This window comes from Eptatretus burgeri, chromosome 8, assembly GCF_056783735.1.
Source record: "Eptatretus burgeri isolate ZD-2024b chromosome 8, Ebu_testis_v1, whole genome shotgun sequence".
NCBI classification, from domain to species: domain Eukaryota; kingdom Metazoa; phylum Chordata; class Myxini; order Myxiniformes; family Myxinidae; genus Eptatretus; species Eptatretus burgeri.
The window spans coordinates 87300004-87315659 of record NC_140968.1 but is presented as its reverse complement, the minus strand read 5'-3'; the positions used below and the strand labels follow the sequence as shown (position 1 = coordinate 87315659).

Genomic DNA, 15656 nt, shown 5'->3' with positions numbered 1-15656 from the left:
GCTGTTCGGCCTGGCACTGCTTCGCTGCCAACCTTGTTTCTTGCTGATTATTAAGTAGGCTATCAATCCACTGTGCTGTACTTTTCTACATAAGTCACTGTTTAAAAAATATCTGCAGCTTGTAGAAGAATACATGTTTAATTTTAAATATTTTATCATATCTTTTTTTAAAATTGTTTGTACTTTTTGCTTCAAACTGCATCGACAAAATATTCCACCGTCTTGTACTGCAAAAACACAAGCAGAATACATCTGAGATATGGTGAATTACTTTTTGGCTACGGTGTGAACTTGTCATTTCTGAAAGTGTTTTTTTTTTAACCCTTTAATCTTTATTAGCATCTCTGTTATTACCTCCGACGTGCATTTGCAGTCATGTCACTTCCTGTGCTGTCGCAGCGCATGGCCGCGCTGCCTGCTGGCTGTGCCAAGTTTGCAATCCAAGCAAGCTGTCGTTCTTCATTTTCACAGTGTGGCAGTTTCTTTGTTTTTTTGCTTTTCTGTCAATTCCATAAAGACTTGTTTGGCACAAATGGGAGCGGTCCAGTAGATAGAGACTGGCTGCTACTTGCATTTACTGGGCACTGCAGGTCATCATTTGCTTGCGTGTACGTAACTGCAAAACAATGCAAATCGACGTTACTGCAGGGCATTTTGTTGCCAGTATTGCAGTTTCTGGCAATAAAAAGGAAGAAAAAGAAACATTATGTGATTACCAGTTCGGACACCATCCAGCCAAGAATAAACACCAAATCACAGCTCAAAATACCACGCAATGATTTGGCTCTGTGTGCATAATTTTTAAGGGTCCAATAGTTCTGATTGAAAAAAAACAAAAAAACAAACAATGCCAGCACATGTTGGCTGTAATGGCATTGAGCGGTAAGATACTGACAAAGCATGGTGTCGCACTAGCACAACATTGTTTCCTCTATTCGTCCAAAACAACCACCCCAGATCCTCTACCACTGCCGCCCCCTTCAATACTCTCTAACTGTTGACATAGATGGAAATTTCAAGACATTGTGCTGTGCAAGTTTGTCGATACAAACAAGCTATAATGATGTCCTTAATTTAATAGGTTCATCAAGAGGTTGGCCTGTTTGGTGTTTCCATCTGAAATGATGCTCAAGAACCGAGATTAAAATCTCAGAGTAGATCTTTAGAATTAGTTTTGTTTGTGAACGCCGGTGTCGATATCATAAACTTTGTAAATTGTCCAACTAATGATCTTATAATTCACGTTAAAGGACATTGATGCCTACTAATGTCTTTGTCCTGCACTCCACAATTAGCTCCTCTGAGTTGAAGGAAATGCAAAAGATTCTGATTTTCTGCCATTTTTGGTGCTTTGTATTCTTCATCAGGTGGAAAGCCTCTCTCTCCTGGTTCTCCACGCTTCTCTGTGACCTCATCGGGTTCACTTCACCTCAATCCAGCTGAGCTCCGAGATTCTGGGACGTACACCTGTCGAGCAAAGAACTATCGAGGAGAAGCCTTGGCTCGGGCCAATCTCGTCGTTTGGGGTAGATAAAATCACATTTTATAGTTGTTCAAAGTGTTGAGACAATTGAATGCATTGAAATACGTTTCACTGATGAAATGGTTTATTACCTCTGCCAACAAAAGTGGACGAAGGTTATATTTTCACGTCTGTCTGTTTGTCTGTCTGTCTGTGAAAAGAATATCTCAAAAGGTGGTGAACTGATTTTGGACAAAATTCGGTGGACAAGTTGGGTGTTTGAAAAGGACAAATTTATTACATTTTGGTGAAGATCCAGACCTGTACTGTATCGTTTTAAGTGATTATTCACCATTTAGAGAGGACAAAAAACGATATAATTTTATAGCATGATGTTTCAAAATGTTGTAGACAGATTCAGACAAAACTTGGTGGACACGTTGAGTAGGTGACAAGAACAAGCTGATTTGATTTTGCTTCAGGTCTGGATTCAGATCTGGTCTTTCAGTGGGATACAAAACGTAAACCATTCAGCCTGTCAGAGGTATGCGCTCTATTGAGTGTCGTTATAGTTGCCAAATGGCGTTTATTTCAAAACGCGTTACTTACCTGGCCGGATGAAGGTAGGTTGCATATGGCAGGGAGTTTGGGGGAAAGGAAAGGGGGGAAGGGTTAGTTTTTTCAGAAATGCAATACCATCCCAGAAATCTTGCCGATGGCTTCTTCATCCAGGGAAATGAATCTTCTCATGATAGCATTCGATTAAAAAAAGAACAAAATGTGTATGAAAAACAACACTGACAAAAAATATATCTCGGCTAAAATTGCAAATGCATTTTTGTTTCTTCCAATCTTCTGATAATCAAAATCGGGTATAAATTTTTTTTTTTCGCAGAATAGCCTCAAGAGTCCATCTGCAGACTCAAAAATGTTTCGCAATTTCATGTTTCTTGAGTGCCTCCACCAAGGCAATTCCAACAAAAATGATGCAATGAAGACAAATAATTCAGACTTCTCTGATTTTTTTTTAATCAATTAATGTATTTGTCAAGAAAGCAATAAGATGCGCAAGTGATTTGAAACGAGGCTACTATCATCTTGGGACGTTTCTTTCTAATGTGCAGCCTCAATAATTGTGTACATCTTAGTAAAGTGCCAGAAAAAAATATTGTGAGATGCTGGTGGGGGTGGGAGGGGGGAGTGAATATCGAGAGGGTGAGTGTTGGTGCTGAGGTTCCATTAATGCCCCCAGAAATCGCCCCTACTTACTCCAGTTTGTCTCAGCTGGATTTTTAATAATTCACTTCTTTCCCCTCTGCTTTTTCCTTCTTTTCCTGCATTCTCTTCAACTCTCCCACTACGACTTATTACCACCATCACCTCCTGGACGTCTTCAACTGCAGTTCGTACTCGCATTGTGATTCCGCCCAGGGACCAGAATGTGGTGAAAGGAATGACGGTGGCTCTCCACTGCGGCGTGACACATGACCCCGTTGTGCCCGTGAGGTAATAACCCTCCCTATGAATCAGAAAATACCAGTGGTTTCTGCTCTTTGCATCCTTTGCAATGCCGGATAAAGGTTTTCATGACTCATTTATTGGCTGAGACAACACTGCATTCCCACTATAAAACTTCCAAATCTGACAGCTGATTTAACATTCCATTCCCTTTGTTTTCCATTCCCATTTTTATACACACGGAAATTATATACATATATATATATATATATATGTATGTATATATATGTATGTATATATATATATATATATATATATATATATATATATATATATATATATATATATATATATATATATATATATATATATATGTTACACACAGTGCCGAAAGAAAGTCTACACCCACTTTCAAAATTTTCACTGTTTTTTTTTTATCGCCTGGAATTAAATTGCATTAAATCAGACTTGTTTGACCTTTATTTACACATCATAACCCACAACTTCCAAGTGAAAAACAAGTTTTACAAATTTCATAAAATTAATTAAAAATACAAAACTAGAATATCTTAGTTGGATAAGTGTCCACCCCCCCCCCCCCCCACTGAGTTAATACTTGGTGGAAGCACCTTTGACAGCAATTACAGCTGTGAGTCTGTTGGGATAGGTCTCGACCAACTTTCCACACCTTGACTGGGCAATATTTCCCATTTTTTTGGACAAAACTGTTGAAGCTCAGTCAATTGAGTCAATTCAGTCAATTCAAGCTCAGATTGCAAACACTGCTTGTGTGTAAAGTGTGGATCGTTGATGGAGAGAAATCTTCAAGTCATGCCACAAATTTTCGATTGGATTTCGGTCAGGGCTCTGACTGGGTCACTCAAGGACATTTATCTTTTTTTTCTTAGCCACTCCAGTGTGGCTTTGGCTCTGTGCTTCAGGTAGTTGTCATGATGAAAGGTGAACTTCCATTCAAATTTCAGCTTTCTGCAGAGGGCAGCAGGTCTTCCTCTTGGATTTTTCTGTATTTTGCTCCATCAATTTTCCCTTCTATCCTGGCAAGTGCCCCAGTCCCTGCTGATGAGAAACATCCCCCATAACATGATACTGCCACCACCATGCTTCACAGTAGGGATGGTGTTCTTTGGGTGATGTGCTCTGTTGTGTTTGTACCAAACGTAACGTTTTGCATTTAGGCCAAAAATTTCCATCTTGGTTTCATCAGATCAGAAAACTTTTTGCCACATGGCTTCAGAATCTGTGCCAAGTGGTTTTTTTGCATTTGTCAAATGGGATTCAAGATGGGCTTTTTTGAGTAATGGCTTCCTTCTTGCCACCCCACCATACAGACCATACTTGTGGAATGCTTGGGATATTGTCACGTGCAACAGTGACCAATCTTTGCCATAAAGGCATGTAGCTCTTTCAAAGTGCCATTGGCCTCTTGGTGGCCTCTCTGATCAGTCTCCTTGCTGGGTCATTCAGTTTGGAGGGACGACCTGATCTTGGCAAGGTCTTGGTGGTACCATACGCCTTCCACTTCTTAATGATTGTCTTGACTCTGCTCCAAAGGATGTTCAAGGCCCTGGAAATATTTTTATAGCCATCCACTGATCTGTGCCTTTCCACAACTTTATCCCAGAGGTATTTTGAAAGCTTCTTAGTTCTCCAGGTTGTCTTTGCTGTGAAATACACTACCCAGCAGAGGAAACAAACAGGAATAGCTGATTTCTTTTTTATTTTAAATAATCAGATTCACTACAATTTAACACTGGTTGAGGCCAATTAACTTGGTGTGTGATTTTGAAGGTTATTGGATACACCTGAGCTAATTTACTATTGATATTATCAGGGGGTGGACATTTATCCAACCAAGATATTCTAGTTTTGTATTTTTATTAACTTTCTGAAATTTGGAGAATTTGTTTTTCACTTGGAAGTTGTGGGTTACGATGTTTAAATATAGGTGGAAAAAGTCTGATTTAATGCAATTTCATTCCAGGCCATAGAACAACAAAAGGTGAATATTTGGAAAGGGGGTGTACACTTTCTCTAGGATATATATATCTATATATATATATATATATATATATATATATATATATATATATATATATATATATATATATATATATATATATATATATGCACACACACGCACACACACGCACACACACGCACACACACGCACACACAGCAATGCCTCACTTTACAGGAGGGTTATGTTCTGAACATTCCTTCTGTGAGGTCAATTTCCGAAAACCAAAACCAATATTCGCAGAAATGCCTGGTATTGGCTTAATGGTTAGGGTGGTGGGCTTGGAATCCTACAAACCTGACTTCAAATCCCATTTGGCTGTTGAATTAATACCAGGTGGGGTTGACTCTGCCTGTCATCCTTATGAGGTCGGCAAAATGAGTGCCAGCTTGCTGGTATCCTGTGTCGGAGTGGCGACCCATTCAGGATTGTGCCCATTATCCAAGGAGACTGCTTAGGCAGCACCAACGCTCTGCACAGAGTATGGTCCCAATGGATGGATGGATGGATTCCCATATACTCCCATAAGATAAGTGGAGATAGGTTTCTTGGGAACAAAATCTTAACTCTAGGATGTAACAAATACACTTAATAAGGCGACAGACTTTATTTCAATACTCTGTACATTACTTTAATCTCTTAACTTTTACTGTAATACTGTGTATGTGTACTATAATGGAGATCAAATAATAATCCAACCATGCAGTACATGCTCCATGTTTTCCATGGCATCACTTTTATGCCTTAATAACTTTTTAGCACTTCATGAGGTGTTTGGGTTCAGGTTGGGCATGAGGGTTCGTGTTCAAGAGTGAAATCCCAACTGTGGAAGTTCTAACCAGGAGCAAGCAGAAGGGGATGTGAGGAGAATGTAAGGGGTGCTCTACATAAATTATCCATGCATCATTTATAGCTAGGACACCTATGCATCTGATGATGACATCTAAGTGTGTGAAAAAGCGAAACTTTTAAATTATTTATCTCCCGGATCATAGCTTGTATATATATATATATATATATATATATATATATATATATATATATATATATATATATATATATATATATATATATATATATATATATATATATATATATATATATTCATGAAATAGAGAATCGTTAATACTGGTACTTCAAAAATGCTTCAATTTAAACCCAGATGGTGACATAATTTGTTTATGAATGAGTTTGGATCATCAAATATTATATTAAATGTCAAAAATCCATACGGTAATACAATACAGTATGTATGCATGCACATCTCGCCCTCAAGGGTTTACAGATATCGTACTAACTTCTTGTAACCTATAACCTGAGCGCACCTAAAATAAGCACGTTTACTTGGTGTATGTGTGTGTGTGTGTGTGTGTGTGTGTGTGTGTGTGTGTGTGTGTGTGTGTGTGTGTGTGTGTGTGTGTGTGTGTGTGTGTGTGTGTGTGTGTGTGTGTGAGAGAGAGAGAGAGAGAGAGAGAGAGAGAGAGAGAGAGAGAGAGAGAGAGAGAGAGAGAGAGAGAGAGAGAGAGAGAGAGAGAGAGAGAGAGAGAGAGAGAGAGAGAGAGAGAGAGAGAGAGAGAGAGAGAGAGAGAGAGAGAGAGAGAGAGAGAGAGAGAGAGAGAGAGAGAGAGAGAGAGAGACAGAGAGAGAGAGAGAGAGAGAGAGAGACAGAGACAGAGACAGAGAGAGAGAGAGAGAGAGAGAGAGAGAGAGAGAGAGAGAGAGAGAGAGAGAGAGAGAGAGAGAGAGAGAGAGAGAGAGAGAGAGAGAGAGATAGATATATAAACATACACATAAACATAAACACACACAAACACATCAGACACACCTGACTGTTATGGTGAGCATCGCTGCTTATTATGTCTCGCACGGTAAAACCTCATAATCTACAAGGAGCAACCATACGTCTGCCACCGCGATGATTGTTCCTGCTAATGTAAACCATTCAACCAGAAGGCACGTGATGTGATCGCTGGGTAAATCGAAACATGTGTAGTGTGATGAGCGCTCCCCTGATCTCCATTGGACATAGTTCTATACCAAAGCGTCATCTCCAAAAATTCTAAAATGGAATTCAGTTTGATTACACCAAAAGCCTATTAGCATTATAAAATATCTTCATTGATGCTGTATGTGGTGAATACAACACCCCTACTGCTCTATCTTTCTTACTCAAACCCAAAGTGCTGAGCTGGTCTGTAAAGTTTTGGGGAATTTCCTTTGATTGCCGGTTTGTAAAGTTTTTAGGTTGCCAGTTTGTGAAGTTTTAGGATTGCCATTTTGTAAAGTTTTTGGATTCTGTTTAATTTTGTAAATTAAAATTTGTAAAAGTTTGTAAAACTTTGCCAGTTTGTAAAATTTTCAGATTGCTTTTGATTGCCAGTTTATAAAGTTTTAGGATTCCATTTCATTGCCAGTTTGTAGAGTTTTAGAATTGTGTTTAATTTCCAGTTTGTAAAGTTTTTGGATTGCCTTTGATTGCTCGTGTGTAAGGTTTTAGGATTGCATTTGATTGTGGTTCTGTAAAATTTTAATATTGCAATTGAATGCTGGCTTGTAAAGTCTCAGAGTCACCTTTGCTATTCTGTAAGATTTTGTGATTGAATTTGATTGCTTGATTTTTAAGTTTTCGAGTGGCTTATGATTGCCATTCTGCAAAGGTTTATGATTGTATCTGATTGCCGTGTTGTAAAGTTTGAAGATTGCATTTGATTGCCTGTTTGCATTGTTTAAGATTGCATTTGATTGCCAGTTTGCGAAGTTTTCGTGATGCCTTTGATTCCCAGTTTGCAAAGTTTTAGAATTGCCTTGGATTGCAATTTTGTAAAGTTTTATAAATGCCTCTGATCACCAGTTTATAAAGTTTTAGGATTGCTTTTAATTGATTTTCAAATCCCTTGATTTTCAGTTTGTGAAGTCTTAGGATTGCCTTTGATTACCAGTTTGTAAAGATTTAGAATTGCATCTGATTGCCAGTTTGAAAAGTTTTAGGATTGCCTTTGATTACCAGTTTGTAAAGTTTTTGGATTGCCCTTGATTTCCATTTTGTAAAGTCTTCGGATTGTCTTTGATTGCCAGTTTTTAAAGTTTTAGGATTGCCCTTTATTTCCAGTTTGTAAAGTCATAGGATTGCCTTTTATTGCCACTTTGTAAAGTTTCAGGATTGCATTTGTTTGTTGGTCTGTAAAATTTTAGGATGGAATTTGATTGCTTGTTTGTCAAGTTTTCGAGTGGTTTTTGATTTACATTTTGCAAAGGTGTAGGATTACATTTGATAGCCATTTTGTAAAGTTTTATTATTGCATTTTATTGTCGGTTTGTAAATTTTTCGGATTGACTTTGATAGCCAGTTTGCAATGTTTAGGATTGCATTTGATTTACAGTTTATAAAGTGTTAGGATTGCGTTTCATTGTTGGTTTCTGAAGTTTAGTTATTGCATTTCATTGTTGGTTTCTGAAGTTTAGTTATTGCATTTAATTGTTGGTTTCTGGAGTTTAGTGATTGCATTTGATTGCTGGTTTGTAAAATTTAATCGTTGCATCTGATTGCTGGTTTGTAAAGTGTTATGATGGCATTTGATTGCCAGTTTGTTAAGTTTAATAATTGCATTTGATCTCTGGGTTGTAAAATTTTGGAATTGCATTTGATTGCTGGTTTGTGAAGTGTTGGGATTGCAGTTATCATGTACGCATGAAAATCCAGATCATACTATGGTAGTAATTTTAAACAAGGTGACATTTGTTTCACTGCTCAGATCCCTTCCCTCAACCACTTCCATGATCTTGTGTTACTCCTATCTCAAGCCTGGTGTTGGCTTTCTGGCAAGGGTGGCTGGCTTGGGATCTTAGAGTCCTGAGTTTGAGCCCTGTTGGCCACTGAATTAACACCAGGTGGGGTTTACACAGCCTGTCATCCTTTCAAGGTCAGATAAATGAGTACCAGGAACTGGAAGAGGGGCACAGCATCATCAGCATAGCTGTGTTTCCAAGAAATGATAGCTATCCGGCAGCCAAGCTGCCATATGAAAGAACAGAACAAAATTCCTATCTCCTCCCAACCAAATATTTCCCTTCTCTCTCTCCTCATCCTGCACTTCTCCACGACTCTCTCCTTAAGGGGCTAATGGATTTGGGCTTGGTTTTTGCGTCTGTGCATGCTTGCGTCTAAAACCAACCATATCTCGTACATGTATGGATAAATTTTATTTGTACTTAGCACAAAGATAACACATGATGGTATACATATGCAAATCATTTTGTTTTGCGACGCGTTCAAAGATAGCCGACTGTCAGCCATTTTAGTTGTTAAAAAACCCTGATGTTGAACACGTCCTCAAACATTTCTCGGACGTGCATTTACCGATGTTGTTGAAACGTGGCACACAGATAACGAATGACGGCTTCCATATTTTTCATTTTTTTCATGACGGATCGTCATTTTCTTTCAAGATCAGATCCAAGATGGCCGACTGGTGGCCATTTTATTATTTAAATATGTCCCCAACCATTTCTTGAACATGCATGGTCTAATTTTGTTCAAACTTGGCACAAGCACAGTACATGATAGAATACACGTGCACCTTGCTTTGTTTTGTGATCTGATAATTGATGGCCGACTGGTAGACTGGCGGCCATTTTAATTGTAAAATACCCCACGTTGAACACGTCCTCAACCCTTTCTCAGACATTCATTTATCGACCTTGTTCAAACTTGGCACACAGATAACGAATGATGCCTTACATGTGCATCTCATATTTTTTTGAGATCAGATCCAAGATGGCCGATTAGCAGCAATTTTGTTACTTATTCAATCTTGCGCAATCATATACAATTTTCCATGTCACATGACCACTCATGTGAGTTGTGCATGCACATAAATATTGTAAATATGGGCTGGCCCTTAACTCTGCACAGCAAACTTAATAAAACCGTGGGGGCTATGACGTTGTATGTCTTTTTCTCCCTGTATAATGTTTTTTTTTATCCTCTCCCATCCCCCATATCCCCCTTCTGTGCCTATGTAATAAATAGATACCCATTTGCATGGAAGCTAACCATTGAATCCTTTCCTAAACATTATAAGGAAAAATTTATTGTCTCACCAATGGTTAATTGAAGATAAAGCAATTTGACTTGTTAACTTGTGGGAGAGAGGTGAAGTGTATGTGTGGGGGGGGGGGGGGGTTTGAGAAGAGAAGGCAAAATATTTTGTTTGTTAAAGTTGTGTGTATTGAAACACAAAGCAGGCTTGTTTATACAAATCTATTTCTCCTTTTCAAGTACTTGTACATTTGTACTGCCTGAAAAGTGATTGGCTGTTTTTCTAAAATCTACCACCACAATGGGTGGAGTGGAAGTTCGGTTGCTTGATTTATGTGATGGGATTTATGGGGAGGAATTAATCCTTTATTTAATACTGTACATAATATGCACATAGCTCCTTGTTAATATTTGATTCCCATTTTCAACTGCAGGTTCATGCGAATGAATAAAATAATCATGTGATGTACGAGTATTAGTAAGGGCTGGCAGGATGGCGTAGAGGTATGCACACTCACCTCTAAGATGTTTGCATACCTCTAAGTCTAAGCTGTCGAGTCTGGAGTCAAATCTCGACTCGGCTATAACCTGTCATCCCTCTGTTTCACGGGCACCAAGTGATTCATCAGTATGTGCCGTTCTTTGGATGGACGTTCAACTGGTCGTCCTGTCTTACTGGAACTAGTCGGTGGATGTTAAAGATCCCACAGAGTCCTTCATGAAGAGTAGGCAAGCTATCGCCGGTACTTTGGCCAAATTCCAAATTCTTGCCCTGACTTACTTTGTCTAGTGGCAAGCCATCCAGGATTGTAAACCCTAGCCAAAGAAACTGCTTCGGCGGCACCAACGCTCTGCGTAGAGCATGGTTCATGATGCGATTGAATGTATTAGTGGAGAAAAGTGGGAGAGTCCCCATATATAACCTCCTCATTAATCTGAACATCCACACTAAGAAATCCTTGCCCCTGACGTTATAGGGGGCACTTTCAAAATAAAATTTTCAGTATGTGGAGTAAAATGACGTGTGTGTGTGTGTGTGTGTGTGTGTGTGTGTGTGTGTGTGTGTGTGTGTGTGTGTGTGTGTGTGTATGTGTATGTGTATGTGTATGTGTGTGTGTGTGTTATTTATGTACACGGTGGTCGTGGAGAGGGGTTATCTTAGCTCACTTTACGATCAATGTCATAAAAGGAAATGCATTCATCAAGTCGCAAAATGTGACCCATTTTGTAGTGATCAGGATTTGAACCTGAAAACCAATAAATCGTTAACAAGCATGTCACTAGCTGAGCCTGTGAACAAAATCATGGAGTCCTTTGGGCACTTTGATTATATTTGAAGCTGACAATTACTACAGCAAATCGTTTTCAATCCCCTCTCTCTGAACCTCGTCTTATTCCCCACTGCGAAACGTCTGATACTTCCGGCACAATTTAACCGCTTTCCCCATGTGAGAATAACAGTGCAAGCATTTTATTCCGACAAGCAGCGCAGCAGTCTACCAGAAAAAGCAATGTAAAACAAACTTTTATATGGGTGGGGGTTGAGAGGGGGTGAGAAATACAATCTGTAACTCGCATAAAAGCATGAAAAGTAAATGTGAATGTGATGCAATATCGGTTGCACATACATGAGAGTGTGTCTCAGATGGGTGCGCCGTGCAAATTTCGCACCTAAGTGAGATGGATGTCGTCACACCTTAGGTTTGACTGGGAGAAGGACGGTGTGGCAGTGGAACCCGAATTAGTCCCACGCTACTCTTTGGATTCAGACGGTTCACTGCACATCACGCGAACCTGGTCTGCAGACATCGGCATCTACAACTGCCACGTTCGTTCTACTGCCGGCAATGACTCCAAGTCAGCACGGGTGGATGTCCGGTGAGTTGCCTGGACCGCACAACCACATGGGGGTAGAGACTGCATAGCTGGAGTAATGTGTTCATTCCATTTTCCTTCCTGCACGATTTTGAGAGAAACGGTGTATTTTTCAGCAGATCGACGTTGATGCAATAACCGATGCGGCCATTTACGGTCAAGCGTGAAAGCTTGTTGCTCAGATACCTGCAAAGCTGACAAGTCAGAACAAGTTTTAAATCCCTTACACCTCAGAGATTACTTCCAAAGTCAGTGCGAGCCACCATTGCTGTTGTCCTTACAACAGTTCGCAAATCCCATGTGAGATACCAGGCCAAACGCCTGGCAGAAAGCATGTACACTGGGGATTGTCCCATTCCCATCAAGGTCCAGATTCATACCCTGGGATGTGGTCATTGGCTTTAACGAGAATGTTATCTTACCGTTTTGGTGCCACAGCTCGCCGTAAGTGTTGCGTTGAAACCAAATTGCCCAGTGCCCAGTTAAAGGCTTCATTTTATTATTATTTTGTTTTGTTCTACAGCTGCCCGGATTTGTGCGTTAATTTATTCATGTTGTTTGCAGCCACAGCGGGCATGGTTTATTGACTGCTTGATTGACTGAGTTTCATTTGTTGCACTGTGCCGGTTAAGATAAATGCTTGCACATTCACGAGAGCATTCACGCCGGGGCTTTGTCCAGAATTCTCTGCTGACAATTTTATGTGGCCGAATGAACTGCACCAATTCAACACACAAGCCAACCTTTCAAACACCAAAGACGTTCAGATTTAAATGGCCTGAATAATGTTGGCCTTTGATTATGAAATGGAAAGGAATGTATTGCACCAAATGAAATACTGTATTTGGGAAATTTATCCACTAAATCCAAAAGTGGTTGTGTGTTTTCGGTCGTCACTTGATTTCTCAGTTAGCCAATGACGTGGGCTGAATTTGGCTATGTTGGAATCGCAAACTTGGTGTCAGTCCTGCATCATTGGCTACCTGGCTGCCAAACGTTTACGTCAAGACCAGTTTGTTTTTTTAATATGAGGTTCAGGTTCATGGAAGAGCTGGGCGATGCAGGGTGATAGGTCAATGCACTAATATTGGGGCAGAACACAGGCAAATCAAGATTACACAGATAAGTGTGAAAAATGGAGTAAACAAGTCGAAGTAGACAAATGGAAATTAAAAGACAAACGTAATGATAAATTATTTCGTCGTGATTGATTAAAAAAATCAATTTATGAAATAAAAGGTCATTAATATCTTCTCAATGGAAATATTTTTTGCTCAAAATAAGTTTAAAAACAAAAATGTACTGCCACACTTCTACACATGATATAATAACATCATTCAAGAGATTCCATAATATCAGATCTCCATGTTGTTCAAACCATATTTAAACACCATCCACGATGAGATACTGTAGTATCAGCTCTTCACGTTGTTAACCGGAGAGTTCACAGAACACCATAACCCACGCTGTCTTGAGAAATGACATTGATGGGGGTCTATAAGCGGAAAATTTGGTTGGTCGTGATGACGTAAAATGCCCTAATATTTTGGCCAAGTAATGCTAAACAGAAGGGTTTTTTAAAGTGCCAAGGTGATTCATGTTCTCCAGTGTTCAAGGATATAATTCAATTAAAATACAGTGAAGGTTGTAAGAGTTGTAGAAAATTATTTTTTTACTGCTGTTGATGCAGCATCTTTTACTCCACCTAATATGTTACTTTAGTTCTTTCGTGCCTGTTGTTTATGTCCTTTATGACGTCTTCAAAAACAGTAAGTTTCCTGTTGGAAATGATTTTCAATTTTGTTGTACTGCCAGATAGGCAGAGTAGAAAATATCTCACTCCTCTCTCCGCATGTACGATCGGGATGAAATAAGAGCCAAAATGCTGCTGAACTCGAGGTTTGTTTTCCAATTCATGTTCAAAGTTTAACATTCAATTCAAATCAAGTTCTCCCGATCATAAACTGACGTTTGTAGACAGACAGACAGACAGAAGTGAACCAATTGCTTAACCCCACTTTACGCCTCATGTGCATGGGGAAATGAGGAATACATCATTCTTTATACAAGATGAATAGAAAGGAGGATCTTATTCCCCCAAAATGAATAAATGCTGCGAAAAATCTTCACAGGCCACGACTATCGATCACCATCAAAAAGAACACTGCAATGGAACATGTGACTATGATTTCAATTTTTGAAAAGTACCTTTATAACAATGAGCCATATGCTGTGACTCATCCCATGGAGCTGAGTAAGTTCCTCTATAGAACGAATCACTAACCAGCCACCACCATCTGTCTATTTGTTCCCAAAGTGAGGCCCCACATGCTCCACGAAGCGTCTCAGCTCGACTTGGCTCAAGCGAAGCTCGCTCCATCGATATCTCCTGGCTCTCCGGCTATGATGGAAACACCCCACTGCTGCGTTACATCTTGGAAGCATCTGAAAATGGTTCGCCCATTTACATCACCTTAAAATCATTTCATGTATTGGATACAATTATATTTTCTCAATATTTTGCTGAATTACTTAAGGATTTTCCGAATGCATACTTCACTTCCATTCATCCTCCCACCAAAAAGGCAGTTGTTTGCCTTTAAAATCTCCATGTATGAAATGTTTTGATCATCAAAGATGTTTTACCTTGTGCAATTCATATCAATCTGAAGTTTTCAGATCAAAATCCAACATCCAGACCTTCCTACAGGATCTCCGTGGATAATTTTGCGGTCTGATGTGGCCCCAGCACTCACCAATTTGACACTCAGGGGTCTAGCACCAGCACAAAGCTACCACTTCCGCCTAACTGGTGTTAATGGAGTCGGAGCTGGGGAGCCCAGCAGCGAAACAGACAGGTGAGAGTGTCCAAGAACGACCAAACAAAGCTCCCACGCATTGTCTCCTCTTTTTACTCCAACTTCTCCTTGGGTACTAAAACAGGCTTCTTGGGGCTTCCTCCCACCACATTCCTTCTAATTATCTCCTGGCCTTTCCAGGGCATGTAATTTAATTCTGATGGCAATTATAGGGACCAGATTACTAATGCCCATCTCTCTCTCTCCCACCTATTCTCCATGTCGTATTGACTTTGTTGACTCCGTTGCTGCTTTTGCACTCAACATGCTCATTTGATTTAAATCTGAGATAACTGAAGTTGCCGTCGGCCACACACTTCACCATTTAGATCCAATTTGTTTAGAACCTTGAGAATAATATTGGGGGGCAAAAAGTAATGCATCGGTGAACCTTGTTTGCATTGGGCTTCGATTCTCTGTTTGGAACGTTGAAAGTCAAAATCAGTTTGTTGGCTTCAGATTTTGTAGTATACCTTCTCGCCTTGCATACTCCTGATTTGTGTGCCTCGTCCCACGATGTCCATCCGTGTTGTCTTCTCTTCTTTCCTTTGTTGTCAGGGAGATTCAGGTATATCTCATGGCAGTGATTATGAAAGCGTTGTGATTTTTTATCAGCATACTCCATTGCCTGCCTACCTTTTGACAGTTGAGACAAGTCCGTTAAACGGAACTAGGTATTATTTGATTCAATTTTTACATCACCCCAATTATCTTCTTTTTTTAATTGCAGGAGAGGCGTTCACAGTAAATGGCTTGATGATATGGGTCATTTGAAGGATGGTGGGATTCTGTAGGATATCTTGGAGTTGGAAGTGGGGGTTATGAGTTCGGGGATGAAGGAGGGGGGCAGGCGTAGGCATGCAGAAAGATGAGAAATTGTAGTGCTTGGAATAAAACAATGGTATTTGAGTGTTATCGTGATATGAA

The 15656-nt window shown here is 39.7% G+C and overlaps 1 protein-coding gene across 4 annotated transcripts in view; it reads left to right on the top strand.

Moving 5' to 3' along the window:
- The window catches only part of LOC147022221 (protein sidekick-2-like), a 676300-nt gene that overhangs the window by 444476 nt on the left and 216168 nt on the right, over positions 1-15656 (top strand). For all 4 annotated transcript variants that reach the window (XM_085892916.1, XM_085892915.1, XM_085892914.1 and 1 more), the window contains 5 exons: positions 1368-1526; positions 2866-2968; positions 11698-11874; positions 14189-14325; positions 14582-14729. In XM_085892916.1, the coding sequence (XP_085749042.1) occupies positions 1368-1526; positions 2866-2968; positions 11698-11874; positions 14189-14325; positions 14582-14729 (724 nt within the window). The remainder of the gene's footprint in view (positions 1-1367; positions 1527-2865; positions 2969-11697; positions 11875-14188; positions 14326-14581; positions 14730-15656) is intronic.